At 37.4% G+C, this 15,575-nt stretch overlaps 1 protein-coding gene across 5 annotated transcripts in view; it reads right to left on the bottom strand.

Annotated features, from left to right (window-relative positions):
• Positions 1-1,482: 1,482 nt before the first annotated feature.
• Positions 1,483-15,575, bottom strand: part of ZNF112 (zinc finger protein 112) — a 45,855-nt gene continuing 31,762 nt past the window's right edge. For all 5 annotated transcript variants that reach the window (XM_077849036.1, XM_077849062.1, XM_077849053.1 and 2 more), the window contains one exon: positions 1,483-8,223. In XM_077849036.1, the coding sequence (XP_077705162.1) occupies positions 5,720-8,223 (2,504 nt within the window). In that variant the 3' untranslated portion in view covers positions 1,483-5,719. The remainder of the gene's footprint in view (positions 8,224-15,575) is intronic.

Genomic DNA, 15,575 nt, shown 5'->3' with positions numbered 1-15,575 from the left:
TGATGCAGGACTCAATCCCAGGAGCCCAGGATCATGTCCTCAGCCAAAAGCAGTTGCTCAACCACTGAGCCACCCAGGCGTCCCAGACTGTCCACTTCTTGTGTACGCTTTGGTGATTTGTCTTTCAAGGAATTCATACATCTTGTTGAAATTGTTCATTTTAGAGGCATAAAGGTGTTCCTAATATTTACAGGAACATTTACAGAATGTCAACCCATTCTGGAACTGCTGCTCCTGATGGTTGGCAAAAGGTTATCACTTGCTTGATATAGTTTAATTTCATTTGGATTAAAGGAAAAATACTTTGCATGACTACTTCTTTTAAATTTGGTATGGTTTGCTTTATGGCTCAGAATACAATTTATCTTGGCAAACATTCCAAATGCACTTGAAAGTAATATATATTCAACCACTGTTGAATGAAATTTTCTCTAAATGGCAAATAAGTCAAGTTGGGTTGCAGTGTTGTTCAAGTCTTCTATATCCTTACTGATTTTCTATCATCTTGTTTTGCCAATTACTAAGAGAACGGTTTAGTTTTCCAAATATACTTGTGGTTTTCTATAAGTTTTTGCTTCATGAATCTTTAAACTCTGTTGTTAGGTGCATATACATTTAGAATTGTATGTTACCTGCTGTACACTTTGTAATATTCCTTGTATGAATTCTTCGTTGATATGAATGTAATAGTCCAGCTTCCTTTGGATTAGTTTTGGATAGCATACCTTTTTTCATTCTTCATCTTTTAGCCCACTTAACCTCTATATTTAAAAAGTTTTTTATAGAAAACATACAGCCTATGTTAGGTTTTGCTTTTTTATCCAGTCTGACAATGTTTTAACTGGTGTGTTTAGAACACTTACATTTAATATAATTATTATCACAGGATTTGAACCTACCATCATGCTAATCTTTACTATTTCCACCATGTGTTATTCAATTTTCCTGCTTTTGGATTGAGTTTTGTTTTTTTAATAATTCCATTTTGTCTCTACTACTGGCTTATTATATATATTATATATTATTATTATTATATACCAGTTTAAATTGTTGGGTTTTTTTTAAAGATTTATTTATTTATTCATGATAGACACAGACTGAGACAGAGAGGCAGAGACATAGGCAGAGGGATAAGCAGGCTCCTCGCAGGGAGTCTGATGTGGGACTCGATCCCGCATTCCGGGATCAGACCTGAGCCAAAGGCAGGCGTCCAACTGCTGAGCCACCCAGGCGTCCCTTTAAATTGTTTTTTAATGGTTGCTCTGGGGCTTATAATATACACCTATAATTTTTCACAGTTTACCTTCTAATATTATGCCAATTCATGTGGTATAGAACAGCATACTTCCAATTTCTCTCTGCTCTGTTTTATGGTATTGTTACATTTTACTTCTTATATAAGCTATAAACTCACAAAACCTCGCTCACATTTTTGGTTTAATGAATATTTTCAAGTGATTAAAAATGAGAAAAATATTTGACTTGATTTTTTAAAGATTTTATTTATTTATTCATGAGAGACTGAGAGAGGTAGACACAGGCAGAAGGAAAAGCAGGCTCCATGCAGGGAGCCCAACGTGATCCTGGGACTCCACGATCACACCCTGGGCTGAAGGTGGTGCTAAACCGCTGAGCCACCCCGGCTGCCCTTGACTTGATTTTAAGCATTTTCAAAGTTCATTCTTTCTCCCTTCCTTCCTTCCTCCCTCTCTCTCTTTCTGATACAAATTTACTCCTGGTATAATATTCTGTCTAAAGAAATTTCTTTAATATTTCTTATAGTGCTGATCTGCTGCTAGTGAATTCTATTACCTTTTATTCATCTGAAAATCTTTATTTTGCATATTTTTTTGAAAAACATTTTCATTGGGCTAGGAATTTCTGATTAACAGTATTTTGTTTCAGAATGTTAAAGATATCACTCCATTGACTTCTGGCTCGTTTTTGTTTTGTTTTGTTTTTGTTTGTTTTTTTTATTAGAAGTCTGCTCTTCTTCTCATCTGTTTCTTGTATGTAATTTGTCCTGTTCCTCAGCCACCAATATTTTGTCTGTCTTGTTCATGTTCAGCTGTTTGGAAACAATAGATCATGTTTTTGTTTGTTTTAATATCCTGCTTGGGTACTCTGAGGTTCTTGGATCTGGTAGAGGTCTTTTTTTTTGGGGGGGGGGGGAATTCTCAGCCATTATATCTGCAAATATTTATTTTCTCATTCTTGCTCTCTTCTCTTCCTAGATTTCTAATTTAACACATATTAGACCAGAGTTTTCCCACAGTTCTTTGAAACTCTCTTCTGTATCCTTCACACTTTTTTAGTTTGATTTAAATTGACCTATATTCAAGTTCTGACTATTCTGTTTTGTTGAGTCCTTCATGAGCATCCTTTGTGATAAATTTTTTCTAGCATTTCCTATTTGATTCTTTGTTAATATTCATGGAAATCCCCCATCTGTTCATGTATATTGTCTGTCCTTCTCATAAAAGCACTCAACACATCAACTAGTTACATAAAATTCTCTAATATTTCCAAAACTAGTTCATCTCAATGCATGGTTTATTAATTAGTCTGCTGTTGCTTGCCAGATGATTGTTCTTCTCATTTTGTAGTTTTTTGATTGCATGCCAAATAACATGTATGAAACAGTGGAGACTGAAGTAAATACTATTTTTGCCTAGGGCACTGCTATTCTGCTAGGATGTTAGGGTGAAGCAATCTGGTCAGGAATTAAGTTGGAATTAAATTCTGTTGTTGTAATAGTTATCTTTAGTACACCACTTCAAATTTTTCTAATGTTACCTGGTGCTTAGGGTAGGGACTGGAGTGCTGGAGGATTTTTCTCAATGTTCCTTCTTCACCCTCAGCTTTTGGCCATCCCTATGTATCTGTGCCCCAGGATTTCAGAGATCCATGTTCTTGCCACTTTCCCAGTGTAATCTGCTGTATTGCTTATCACTAGGAGCAAGCTAGTCTATTTACAGGAAAGAGGGATATTTTTAATCATCTTGGTTTAGTCTCAGTCTTGAGTGGGGATTGGAGACGACAGAGATCTTATGCATTTGTGGGAGCTAGGACTACATAATCCTAAATGAGACAGAAGCTCTCTTCCCTCAGCTATGAGCAAAAATGGTGATACTGCCATGTTGTGAGCAATCTAAAGATGAGTTCATACACAAGGACAGAGGTAAGAGAATTAAAGAAAAGCAATACAAAGCCTCCTTGGCTGACCCAGACCCAAGTCTTACCATACCTGTATCTCTTCATTTATATGAACTGAGAAATATTTTTGATTTAGGCAACTCTTTTTACATTTCTTGTTACATTTCTTGTTTCTTACATTTCTTGTTACTTACAACTAAGAGCACCCTAAATGATAAAACCACCATGAGCTCTCATAATCTTCCCTTATAAACAATGATAGTAAAGAAATGTATTAGAAGCCCTGGTTTCTAATGATGTTGTGCAATTTGAACTAGCACCTTTGAAGCCAGGTTAGGTGAGTCCCTTGGTCATCTTGTTCATCCAATGAGGGACGTGATAGAAAAATTATAATGCACCAATTTATAACACTACTGAATTGTACTAGGGCATTCTAGGCTGCATGATCTTTGAGATCTAAAGAAATTTCACAGAAAGATAAAGGTGCTGACACCTAATTTATCTGTATCCTCAATAACCCAGGGAATTTTGAAAATTAATGTCAGGGATTTTTATTCTTTAGTTTTGGCTATAAAGCCACCCAGTGAAATAGAACAATCATATTATGAGTTCTTACCTATAAAGGATGATATCTCAGTAGTTTATTACTTCAGTACAACTGGTAAATGTTAGTTGAAAAAAGTTTTAAATGAAGTACAAGAAAGAAAAGATTAAGCCAAAACCTTGCTTGTCAGAGAAAACCACTGTATACATGATTATGAGTAATCTTTTATACATCATCTATGAAACATGTATTTGAACATATATGTATACAAACTTAAATTAGCTGGATATTATGAAGGTACAATACACATTTTCACTACACAATATGTGCAATTCCTTCCTATCATTTTGGATCAATTCCTTACTTTCTATAACTCCATAGTATAGGAACTTGGAGAAACTCCTTCAAATCCCTATTTATTTCCAGTTTAAAAAATTACCCTCATTGTAAAATTTTTTTCTATTAAAATTGCTTTATCATACATTATTCTGTATTTCCTGTAGGTATGCACGTTTACATATATATCTATTATATATACACATTATATATATAAAATATATATTTAAATATATAATTATATATATAATATATATTATGACACTTGTCTAACAAACCTGTGTATTTTTCACTCCCAACAGAATGTATTGTTTTTGTAAGATAGAGACCAACAAGTAAAAAATCCTATCTTATGTAACCAATATATTTGATAAGATGTTTAGAGAAATTCAAGATCTTTCCTTTTTTTTTTTAAATTTTTATTATTTATGATAATCACACAGAGAGAGGCAGAGACACAGGCAGAGGGAGAAGCAGGCTCCATGCACCGGGAGCCCGACGTGGCATTCGATCCCGGGTCTCCAGGATCGTGCCCTGGGCCAAAGGCAGGCGCTAAACCGCTGCGCCACCCAGGGATCCCAGATTTTTCCTTTCTTTGTGTGACTGGGAGGATAAGGATATAGAACTTGATAAAATTAAAGCCCTCCAAAAGCATCACAGATTCTGTCTAAGGAGGTCTGAATTGCACAAAGGCTTTAATTTAACTCTTAGAAATCGGTTAGATCCAAAGAACTTTGATGTCAATATGGAGACTAAAAAAAACAAAGTATTGTAATTTTGAGTTTTATTAAGAAAGTATTTTTCATTAGTAACCATTTCTGACACTTTGCAAATATTACAGTAAAACTCTGCCTTAACACACAGGGCAGGGGTAGAAAGTCAATTATGTAAAATGCAGTGTAACCAAAAACATTATCAGTTTGTACTGTCATTTAAAGTGCACATATGTGTATACACACACACACATACACACACACATACACACACACAAACACACAGCTAAACTTAAACTGATGGTATACTGTATAGAAAGAGACCAAATGGTAAGAATTTAGCTTATCCTGCTTGAGATAGGACAAAGGATGGAAACCAATTCCAGCAAGGTTACAGCCAAATTCATGTAATTTCATTGCAGTATTCCTTGAATCTATCCTACATTTCAAGTAAATTTTCCCACTTGAAGTGCTTATATTAAGATTACTTGCAGGATTCTTCCTCCAAATACATTTTTAAATTGTTTTCTTGGTAGGGGGTGGGGAAGGAGCTTAATAAAATTTTCAAATATGACACTTTTATACATTTTTAGTGATTTAGCAAAAAGTATTGAGCACCTGCACTGAGTTATGCAATGTCATGGTTTTGTAACTCAGCAATGAATGAAGCCCTTTCTCTCACTAAAGCTTATGTTAGAGTGGACATGGATTTAGACACACTCATCATTGTATTTTTGTTACTCTTATCTTTTATAAGCCCTAGTACAATGATAATTAAGTCATGTGCAATGCCTGTTAAAGTTGTCACAAAACCCATTATGGAAACTCTCTTGTTAGATATCTCTGCTGTGTGGTCTGACTATTGTGAATGCATTACATTTTCATTAAAGAAATTCTTTTTCTACTATAAGAACTCTAGTGCATTGAAAATTTCAGTTCCTATTTGAGGACTTCAAAACAAATAGAACTGTTATAGAACTTCATTTCTGTATGGGTTCTCTGATGAAGGATAATCCTTACCATACTCTTCACTTTTATAGAATTTATCACCACTATGGACTCTCTGATGAATAAGTAGACCTGAGCTCCAACGGAAACCCTTACCACATGCATCACACTTGTATGGTTTCTCTCCTGTGTGGACTCTTTGATGAGCCTGAAGATTTGATCTCTGACTGAAGCCCTTTCCACATACCTCACATTTGTATGGTTTTTCCCCAGTGTGGACTCTGTGATGAGCCTGAAGACTTGAAAACCCGCTGAAACCCTTACCACATTGTTCACATTTATAGGGCCTCCCTTCTGTGTGGACCCTCTGATGTGCTTGAAGGCGTGAACTCTCACTGAAGCCCTTTGTGCATACTTCACATTTGTATGGTTTCCCTCCTGTGTGGACCCTCCGATGTGCTTCAAGGCGTGAGCTTTGACTAAAGCCCTTCCCACACATCTCACATTTATATGGTTTCACTCTAGTGTGGACTCTCTGATGACCTTGAAGATATGCCCTCTGACTGAAGCCTTTCCCACATACCTCACATATATATGGTCTCTCTCCAGTGTGGACACTCTGATGGCTTTGAAGGTATGATCTCTGACTGAAGCTCTTACCACACTCATCACATTGGTATGGCTTCTCTCCTGTGTGGACTCTCTGATGGGCCAGAAGAGTTGAGGCCTTACTGAAGCCCTTACCACATTCGCCACATTTATAGGGTTTCTCTCCTGTGTGAACTCTCTGATGAATTTGAAGATTAAAGCTCCAACTGAATCCCTTCCCACACTCCTCACATTTGAACGGTTTTTCTCCAGTGTGGACTCGCTGATGGCCTTGAAGGTGTGAACTCCGACTGAAGCCCTTCCCACACTCCTCACATTTGTATGGTTTCTCTCCAGTGTGAACTCTCTGATGGCCTTGAAGGTATGAATTGCGACTGAAGCCCTTCCCACACTCTTCACATTTATACGGTTTTTCTCCAGTGTGGACTCTCTGATGGGCTTGAAGGTATGAACTCCGACTAAATCCCTTGTCACACTCCTCACATTTATAAGGTTTCTCTCCTGTATGGACTCTCTGATGAACATTAAGAACTGATCTATGACTGAACCCTTTACCACATGCATTGCATTTATATGGCTTCTCTCCAGTGTGGACTCTCTGACGATCTTTAAGTTTTGAACTCCAATTGAAGCCATTCCCACAATCCTTGTAAGCTTTTTCTCCAATGTGAATTTTCTGATGACCTTGAAGATACGAATTTTGGTTGAAGCTGTTACCACATGCATAATGTTTATATGGTTGTTCCCTCGTGTGGACTATCTGAAGGTCCTGAAAATGTGAGGCCAGATTGAAGTCATTACCACATTCCTCGGAATTATAAGGAATCTCTTCCATGTGAACTCTATGCTGAATGTTAAGATTTGAGCTACAAATAAAACCCTTCTCATATTCCACATTTGTGTATAGTTTCTCTTCAGTGTGGATTTTCTGGTGGACTTGAAGACAAGAACTCTGATTAAAGACATTCCCATTCTCCTCATATTCATGGGGTTTCTCCACAGTACAAACCCTAAAAATACTATTAAGGTCTAAGCTATGACTGAAGTCTTTCTCATAAATATTGCATGTACAGGATGTCTCTCCTGTGTGAATAAGTTCACAAGTGTTAAGAGAGGAGCACTGACTGAAGCTCTCACCATATCCACACTTACATGGCTTCTCTTCTGTAGGTTTTCTCTGATGGGACTGCAGATGTGAACTCTCAAAAACACAACCATCTCCTCTATGAACACTTTGATGAATACAAAGAGCTGAACTGTAACTACAGCCCTTTCTACACGGACTGTAGGTGTGGCCCTTCCCTTCTAATTGTAACTTCTGATAAACTTCTAAGCTGGAGTCATCACTGAAGGCTCTTCTGTACTCATTACAGGGGTAGGGCTTTTGCCCTATTTGTATTAAGTCTTGATTAAGCAAAGAAACCTTCATGATGTTCTCTCCACAGTCATGGCAGCTGTAATTTTTTTCTGTTCTGTGTACTCCCACACTATCATTGTGATGTGAGACCCAACTGGTGCTGTCACACTTACAGAAATTATTTTTCATCAAAATTTGCTGACACCTACACTGATAATTATGTGACTCTGTCAGATACATTTTCCTCCAAGAATGCTGGGCTCTCCAAGATGGAAATTCTTGGCTTTTTAGGCAATTGGAAACATCCTCTATATGAGTCAGTATACAGTTCTCATCTTCAGATATATGAATTGGCACTCCTGCCCAAACCTGGCAGGGGAAATCACCTTGTTTTTGCAAATGAGAAATATTCCCTTGAAGTTTTTTCATGGAATCTTGACACTTGGTTATTAAACTACCTGCACCTTGTTGCCAGGTCTGCCAGGATGAAAGCTCCTTGGGAGAAATGTAGCCTAATCCCACTTCTTGATTACTCTCCATATTATGTTGACTCTTGGTTCCTATAATGATAAAGAGAATTTAGACATATGCACAAGTGAATGTTTTTATTCAGAGATTTCAAAATTTTACCCTTAGGTTATGACATGAAACTTCAATGAACTACAGGAAAATTCATGTTACTACTCTGAAGAATACTTAGAAAGTGGTTCTTCTTTGGTTATATCAGGAATACAAGTAGAACCCACATAATTCAGGCTATCTGTATGCCTGAAAATCAAAGCTTTGCAACACAACGTGAAAACATCAAACATGGTGGCCCTGTTCAAAAGGCCTAGTAAAACCATATATGTATTAGCATGGGTTTATCATGGATTGTGTGGAGACCCCAAGGACAAACTAGAAGGGGATATTATCAAATTGGAAATAGGATTCAAGTGGACAAATGCTTTTTGTCCTAATAACTTTTGCTCTTTTTCTCTGGCATGTGGGTATAGGAATGTTTTTGTGTTAGGGCACAGTGTTAAATGCTGTGCACACAAAGGTAAACACAGACCTCTATGCTTGAGGCATCATATGGCCTCTAATAAGCTATCTTCATGAGAATAATAAACTCTTCTAAGTCACTGTATGCCATATCAGTTTCAACTTTAAAAAAAATATTTTACAATTAGCAAAGGCTATTGTATAGGTCTGAATGTGAAGCACTGTGACAGAATTCAACTCCAAAGACAGAAAAAAATGGAGGTGGAGGGACGGAGCACAGCCAAGTTCCCTGGCACCTTTAGGCGTCCTTTGAAGCACACCATCAAAAACCAAAACTCAATGAATAATGATTTTGTGTTGTGTCCTTTCACTAGAAAGATACTTTAACGTTTAGGGAATTTGAAGTACCAAAAGAAATGAAGAGAGGCACTTTTGGGTGGAAATGATCTGTCACTTAGTTATTAACATTCAGCTTCCAAGCAGACAGTAAATCTTCATATCCTGGTAAGAAGTATTCTCCCTGCAGACACTGGATTCAACATGTACTTTTCTAACACCTGGCAGCACATCAATTCTCTACAGCATCCAGAAAAGAAAGCAGTAAAACAGGATTCTTTTCATACTTTCTTTTTTGTCTGTCTACACTGGAACATATTATCTACAAGGACAAGGACTTTATTTCCAGCAAGTAGGAGCTGCTCAATAAGCATATAATGAATAGATCACAGTGTGAGTCATTCTCACTCTCAGAATTAAAAAGACATGTATATGTGTTGTTTTTCATGGGAAAGAAACTGGTGGTGGTAATTTTGCCACAAAGTTGAAAAACTGTGTAAGAGGTAGGGCTACACTTATGGGACCACCTGCTAATGGGAAAAGCAAAGGTCACAGGAATCTCTTGTGGATTGAGTCTTTTTCATTTTTAAAATAACTTCAAATAGTGTATTTTTTTTTTTTTGTATAAAATCTTATGGGTAGCCCCACATTATCCCCAACTTAAAAAAAAAAAAATGAAAATGCCACACTGATGACTGGGTGGCACTAGGCTCTGGGGCACTACAGTGACTGCTTGGTAACACTTTCTGGCACATCCATACGTACTCCTCTCGGTACTTAAAAAAAATGCTAGTGGGGTGCCTGGGTGGGTCAGCCAGTTAAGTATCCAACTCTTGTTTCAGCTCAGGTCATGTTCTCATGGTTGTTAGATCGAGCCCCACATTAGACTTTGTGCTGGGCATGCAGCCTGCGTAAGAATCTCTCTCTCGGGACGCCTGGGTGGCTCAGCGGTTGAGCATCTGCCTTTGGCTCAGGGCGTGATCCTGGAGTCCCAGGATCGAGTCCCACATCAGGCTCCCTGCAAGGAGCCTGCTTCTCCCTCTGCCTGTGTCTCTGTCTCTCTCTGTGTATGTCTCTCATGAATAAATAAATAAAATCTTAAAAAAAAAAATCTCTCTCTCTACCCTCTGACTTTCTCCCATACTCCCCCACCAAAAAAACTCACTTATTGGTGTCTCTGGCTTCTTAAAAGCCAAGCTTCCAGTTATCACATTAATATTTTAGCACCTAAAGATGAGGTGAAGGGACATACTGCAGGAGGCAGATAAAGTAAATAGCTTATGTGGAGAAGTTTGCCATCCAGCTAGAGTTCATAATGCTTACAGTCTTGTTTGGTATCATCAGAAACACTCAGTATACATCCATAAAGATATAGTTTAATATATCTTTTGGGACTGACATGGTGGCTTGAGGACATGAAAGTGCTTTGCTAGTCAAAAAACAGTTTTTTACAAAGCCATTTCAATAGAAATTTGTACAACATTTATGACATGACCCTTCTTTTTTTTAATTTTTTAATTTATTTATGATAGGCACACAGTGAGAGAGAGAGAGAGGCAGAGACACAGGCAGAGGGAGAAGCAGGCTCCACGCACCGGGAGCCCGACGTGGGATTCGATCCCGGATCTCCAGGATCGTGCCCTGGGCCAAAGGCAGGCGCTAAACCGCTGCGCCACCCAAGGATCCCTGGCATGACCCTTCTCAAATGTTTAAGAGATTAAAGTTTCACTTTGATGGTGGCTTTACAATGTTAAAGCAATGCAGGAAGGGGGGAAAGGTCATTTCACCTAGTTTCAGGCTCTATGGAAGAGATCACACACTTAACAGTAACTTGAACTTCCTTTATCCAGTGGTGCATACCAAAACACCCTGTCATTTCCTTTCCTTCTCTCAGCATTTAAGTTCTATCTTAGTATCAAAGGCAGGGTACCAATGAGAAATTGTGTTAAGGAGCTCCAGTCGCGTAATTGGTTTGCACGTGGTATTTACATGAGAAATGATATTAAGTCATATTCATAAATGAACCTATTCGATGGAGAAAATATGCACTGCAAAAGAGCACTATCTCATTTCAAGTAGGAAAGCTGAGAATTTATTTCGTCTCTTTAGTGATCCTGCTTTAGAATTGGAGAAAGTCAATCATTCCAGCATCCACCATGAACCAACTCAACAACAAAAATGTTATAGGTGTTGTAAACACCAAGTAACTCCTTTAAATTTAATAGTTAGCTAGTTAGTTAGTAATAGTTAATAATAAAGAATTAAAAGAAAAAAACTCAATTTATGTTTTCATTTTTCTCTCTTCCTTCAATAGAAGCTAGTCAAGAATATCAATTCAGATGACCCAGGTTGAGATGGTCCTGCATTCTTACTGACCTTTAAGGCAGTAAGAGAAAGGAAGGCATTTTGCAGGCAGTAGAGGATACAGACAAATGCTTACACAGCTGGCTACTCTCCTCACCACATCTGAGACTTAGCTCTGTGAGAGTATATTTAACCTTTGGAGGATTTCTTGTGTCTTCACTGGTTTTCCTCACAAATTAATGAGTTTTTTTCTGTTTTGGAAGATTATTAGTTATTGATTTAATTTCCTTAACAGATTGTCAATTTCTTGTGTAAGTTTTGGCAAATTCTTTCATGGAATTGGTCCATTTCATCAAAGTTATCAAATTTGTGGGCATAGAGTTCATCCACAGTATTCCTTTTTTATCCTTTTAATGCCCATAGGACCCGAGGATGTCTCCTCTTTCATGTCTGATATTAGTAATTTACATTCTCTCTCTTTTCTCCTTAGTTGGCCTGGCTAGATGCTTACTGATTTTAATTTTTCAAAGAATCAGTCTTTGTTTTCATTTTTTTTTTCTATTGGTTTCCTGTCTTCAATTTGATTTTTGCTCTAATTCTTATTATTTCTTTTTTTTAATTCTTATTATTTCTTTTCTTTCCTTCTTACTTTAGATTTATTTTTTCTGTTTTTTATTTTTATATATTTTTTTGTATATTTTTTTATTGGAGTTCGATTTGCCAACCTATAGCATAACACCCAGTGCTCAACCCGTCTTCTTACTGTAGATTTAATTTGCTCTTCTTTTTCTCATTTTCTAAGGTAGGAGCTTAGATGGTTGATTTTAGATCTCTCTTCTCTTCTAATATATGTCTTCAGTGCTTTAAATTTCCCTCTTAGCACTGCTTTCTCTGCATCCCACAAATTTTGATAAGTTGTGTTTTAATTTTCATTTAGTTCAAAATATTTTTAAATTTCTCTCGAGATTCTACTTTAACTCATGTTAGAAGTATGTGTTGAATCTCCATATATTTTGGGATTTCATTTCCCAGTTTAGTTTATTGATTTCCAGTATAATTTAACTGTGGTCTGAGAGCAGACATAGTATGATCTCTATTCTTTTAAATTTGGTAAGGTGTATCTTATGGCCCAGAGTGTGAATGTCCCATGTGAGCTTGAGAGGAACTCTACCTTTCTAATCTATCCATGTTAAAAATGGCTCCAACACCCCTGCTTCATGCTACAATTTTAGAATCACATTTTTTTTTAAGATTATTTATTTATTCTTGACAGAGAGAGAGAGAGAAAGAGAGAGAGAGAGGTAGAGACTCAGGCAGAGGGAGAAGCAGGCTCCATGCAGGGAGCCCGATGCGGGACTCAATCCTGGGTCTCCAGGATCATGCCCTGGGCTGAAGGCAGGCCACTAAACCGCCAGGCCACCAGGGCTGCCCAGAATCACAGTTTTAATTCAGTCTGCAAGGGGAAACATATAATGTATGAAAAGAAGAATAGGTTATGTAGAGTGGGAGCAGAGGGGCAAATGCAGAAAACAAAGATGCCCCTTTATATTACAATATAAAATTGGCTGGCTTATCACAGCCTGAGATCTGATATTAGAACCACTATTAACAATCAAAAAGTATAAGAAAAAATAGACTAAACATATGTGTAATTTAAAAAAGAGATCTGTCATATTTTATTAGCAACATGCCATTTTCTCCACGTCTTTCTTATGTCTTCTTTCTTACGAAGTTAGTTAAGGCAAACACGGTAAGTTTTTATTAAGAAGTTAGTTTTGGCAGGGAATTGTAATTCCAGATAAACATGTATGACACCTGTAAGATGTCACTGAATATTTATGAAAGGTTGTGTTATAACCTGAGGTTCAGGAGCACCTTGGTGGCTCAGTTGGTTAAGCATCCTAACTGGCTCAAATCATGAGCCAGGATGCTGGGATTGAGCCCCACATTAGGCTCTGTGCTCAGAGGGAGTTTGCTTCTCCCTCTACCTCCTGCTAATGTGCTCTCTCTCTCTCTCAAATAAATAAAATCTTAAAAAAAAAAACAAAAAAAACAACTTGAGGTTTAGTTAAGGTTAACATCTAAAGTTTAATTGTGGTTGCAGCAATTTTTAACACAGTGATGTTTGATATCCTGGTAAGCCAAAGGGAATTAAAATTATTGAAGAAACAGCAGAGAACAGCTGTCTAAGACCCAATGGAAGGAATAGGATGTTTCTCTGTTCAGTGCCAGGTAATAACCTAAAGGAAGCAGAATTAAAGATGAGGAATTCTTAGGGACTGTCTCTAAGGAAAACACCAACTTCTCAGTTGTTCTTTTTCACTATAGGGAGTGACAATCAAGATAGGACAGAAAAGGAGATCAGATCTCTATAAGAGATTATTTAAAGATAATGCTGAAGAAGTCTGGCCTACCAGTCAACTAATGGCATTTCATTTTTCTAATTTTTAAATTTTATTTATTTATTTATTTGAAAGAGTGAGAGCAGAGGGAGGGACAAAGGAAGAGGGAGAAGCAAACTCCCTATTGAGCAGGGAACCAGATGTGGGGCTCCATCCCAGGACCCCAGAATCATGACCTGAGCTGAAGGTAGACACTTAACTGACTGGGCCATCTGGGTGCCCCTTGTGGCATTTTTAAAAAATGGATTAGTGTTATGAAGCCAGGAAAGCTTCAATACTGAAAGAGCCTAATACGTGTTCTGAAAATACTTTGGTCTTGTTTTACGGTAAGTAAAATTATTTTGCTTATCACTTTCCAAACAGAAGACAAATATAATGACCAGGAGGGAAGGCTGTACTTTTGAAAACAGATTATGAGATATTGTTGGATGTATTTGGAACGTATGACCTAGAACAGCCTGAGAACACTAATGGTGAGAAACCATTTGTGAGGCTGAAAGTCAATTTAGTAGATTATGCATGCAATTAAAAAAAAAAAAAAACAGAAAATATCAGAGGTGCACTGCATGTCAAGATACCACTGCATGAAATGCTTATTTCAGATGTGCAGATATGTACATATACATACGTGTGTACTGGGTTACATTATATACTCGGGCACATGGCCAAAAAAGTATGAAAACCACTGGTCTAGGGGCACCTGGGTGGCTCAGGTGGCTCAGTGATTGAGCATCTGCCTTTGGGTCTGCCTTTGGCTCAGGTCATGATCCTGGGATTGAATCCTGCATCAGGCTCCCCATAGGGAGCCTGCTTCTCCCTCTGCCTATGTCTCTGCCTCTCTCTGTGTGTCTCTCATTAATAAATAAAATCTTAAAAAAGAAAAGAAAACCACTGGTCTAAATATTTGAAGAAGGTGTAAACTTCATAATGAAACAATAGCAAGGCTCAAACGCAAAGTTCAAACATGGAAATGTGGAAAAATATCAACAGGTAGGTTTGTACCTCTTAGTTTCATGCCTGTATGGGCTAAAGTTTCAAAATATAAAGAACAAATTACCACTTAGAATAGATTCTTTCTCTCCCTTAGGATATGTGAACCCTGGAAGTACAACTTCTTTTTTTCAATTTACAATGATCACCAGTTGAAAGTTGTACACTAGATCCTCAAGATAATGAAGATTTGAAAATTGTCTGAAATCCACTTTAACAGTTGTTTATTTAATAGTTAATCTAGAGGGCGTAAAAATGAAGAACTACATAGTCATTTTTGAACACATTTTGAATACATACTCATTTTGTAAGTCCAGTTTTTCTCATCTTGAATCTTTCTTGCCTCTCACAGAAAAAGGGAATCTAGGGAATCTATGTGGTTGCCAACTTTGGACAAGATGGATGGTCTGTAACTTAGAAAATCTTGCAAGGAAATGAATAGTTTAGAAACTGTTATTTATTGACATCTTTCTCTTTCCTATTGTAAATGTAAAGATTTCTTCTATGAGGAGCCTGACAAAAGAGTGGTTATAAGAATACTAATTTTAGGGACGCCTGGGTGGCTCAGCAGTTAAGCATCTGCCTTTGGTTCAGGGCGTGATCCTGGAGTCCTAGGATCGAGTCCCACATCGGGCTCTCTGCAGCGAGCCTGCTTCTCCCTCTGCCTGTGTCTCTGCCTCTCTCTCTCTCTCTCTCTCTGTGTCTCTCATGAATAAATAAATACAATCTTAAAAAAAAAAAAAAAAGAATACTAATTTTAAAAATGTTTCTTTACCCAAATCAATTAAATCAGTTGCTATAGCCAAGAAAGCCAATGGGGGAGAATTATGTCTCTCTGGGCTGCAACTCCAAAGTTAAAGCTTAGTAAGGGTTGGGTTTTCTCTCTGAATCTTTGA

This window comes from Canis aureus, chromosome 1 (assembly GCF_053574225.1).
Source record: "Canis aureus isolate CA01 chromosome 1, VMU_Caureus_v.1.0, whole genome shotgun sequence".
In the NCBI taxonomy this organism is placed as follows: domain Eukaryota; kingdom Metazoa; phylum Chordata; class Mammalia; order Carnivora; family Canidae; genus Canis; species Canis aureus.
Note: the sequence above shows the minus strand (reverse complement) of the source record. Positions and strands in the feature narration are given on the sequence as shown.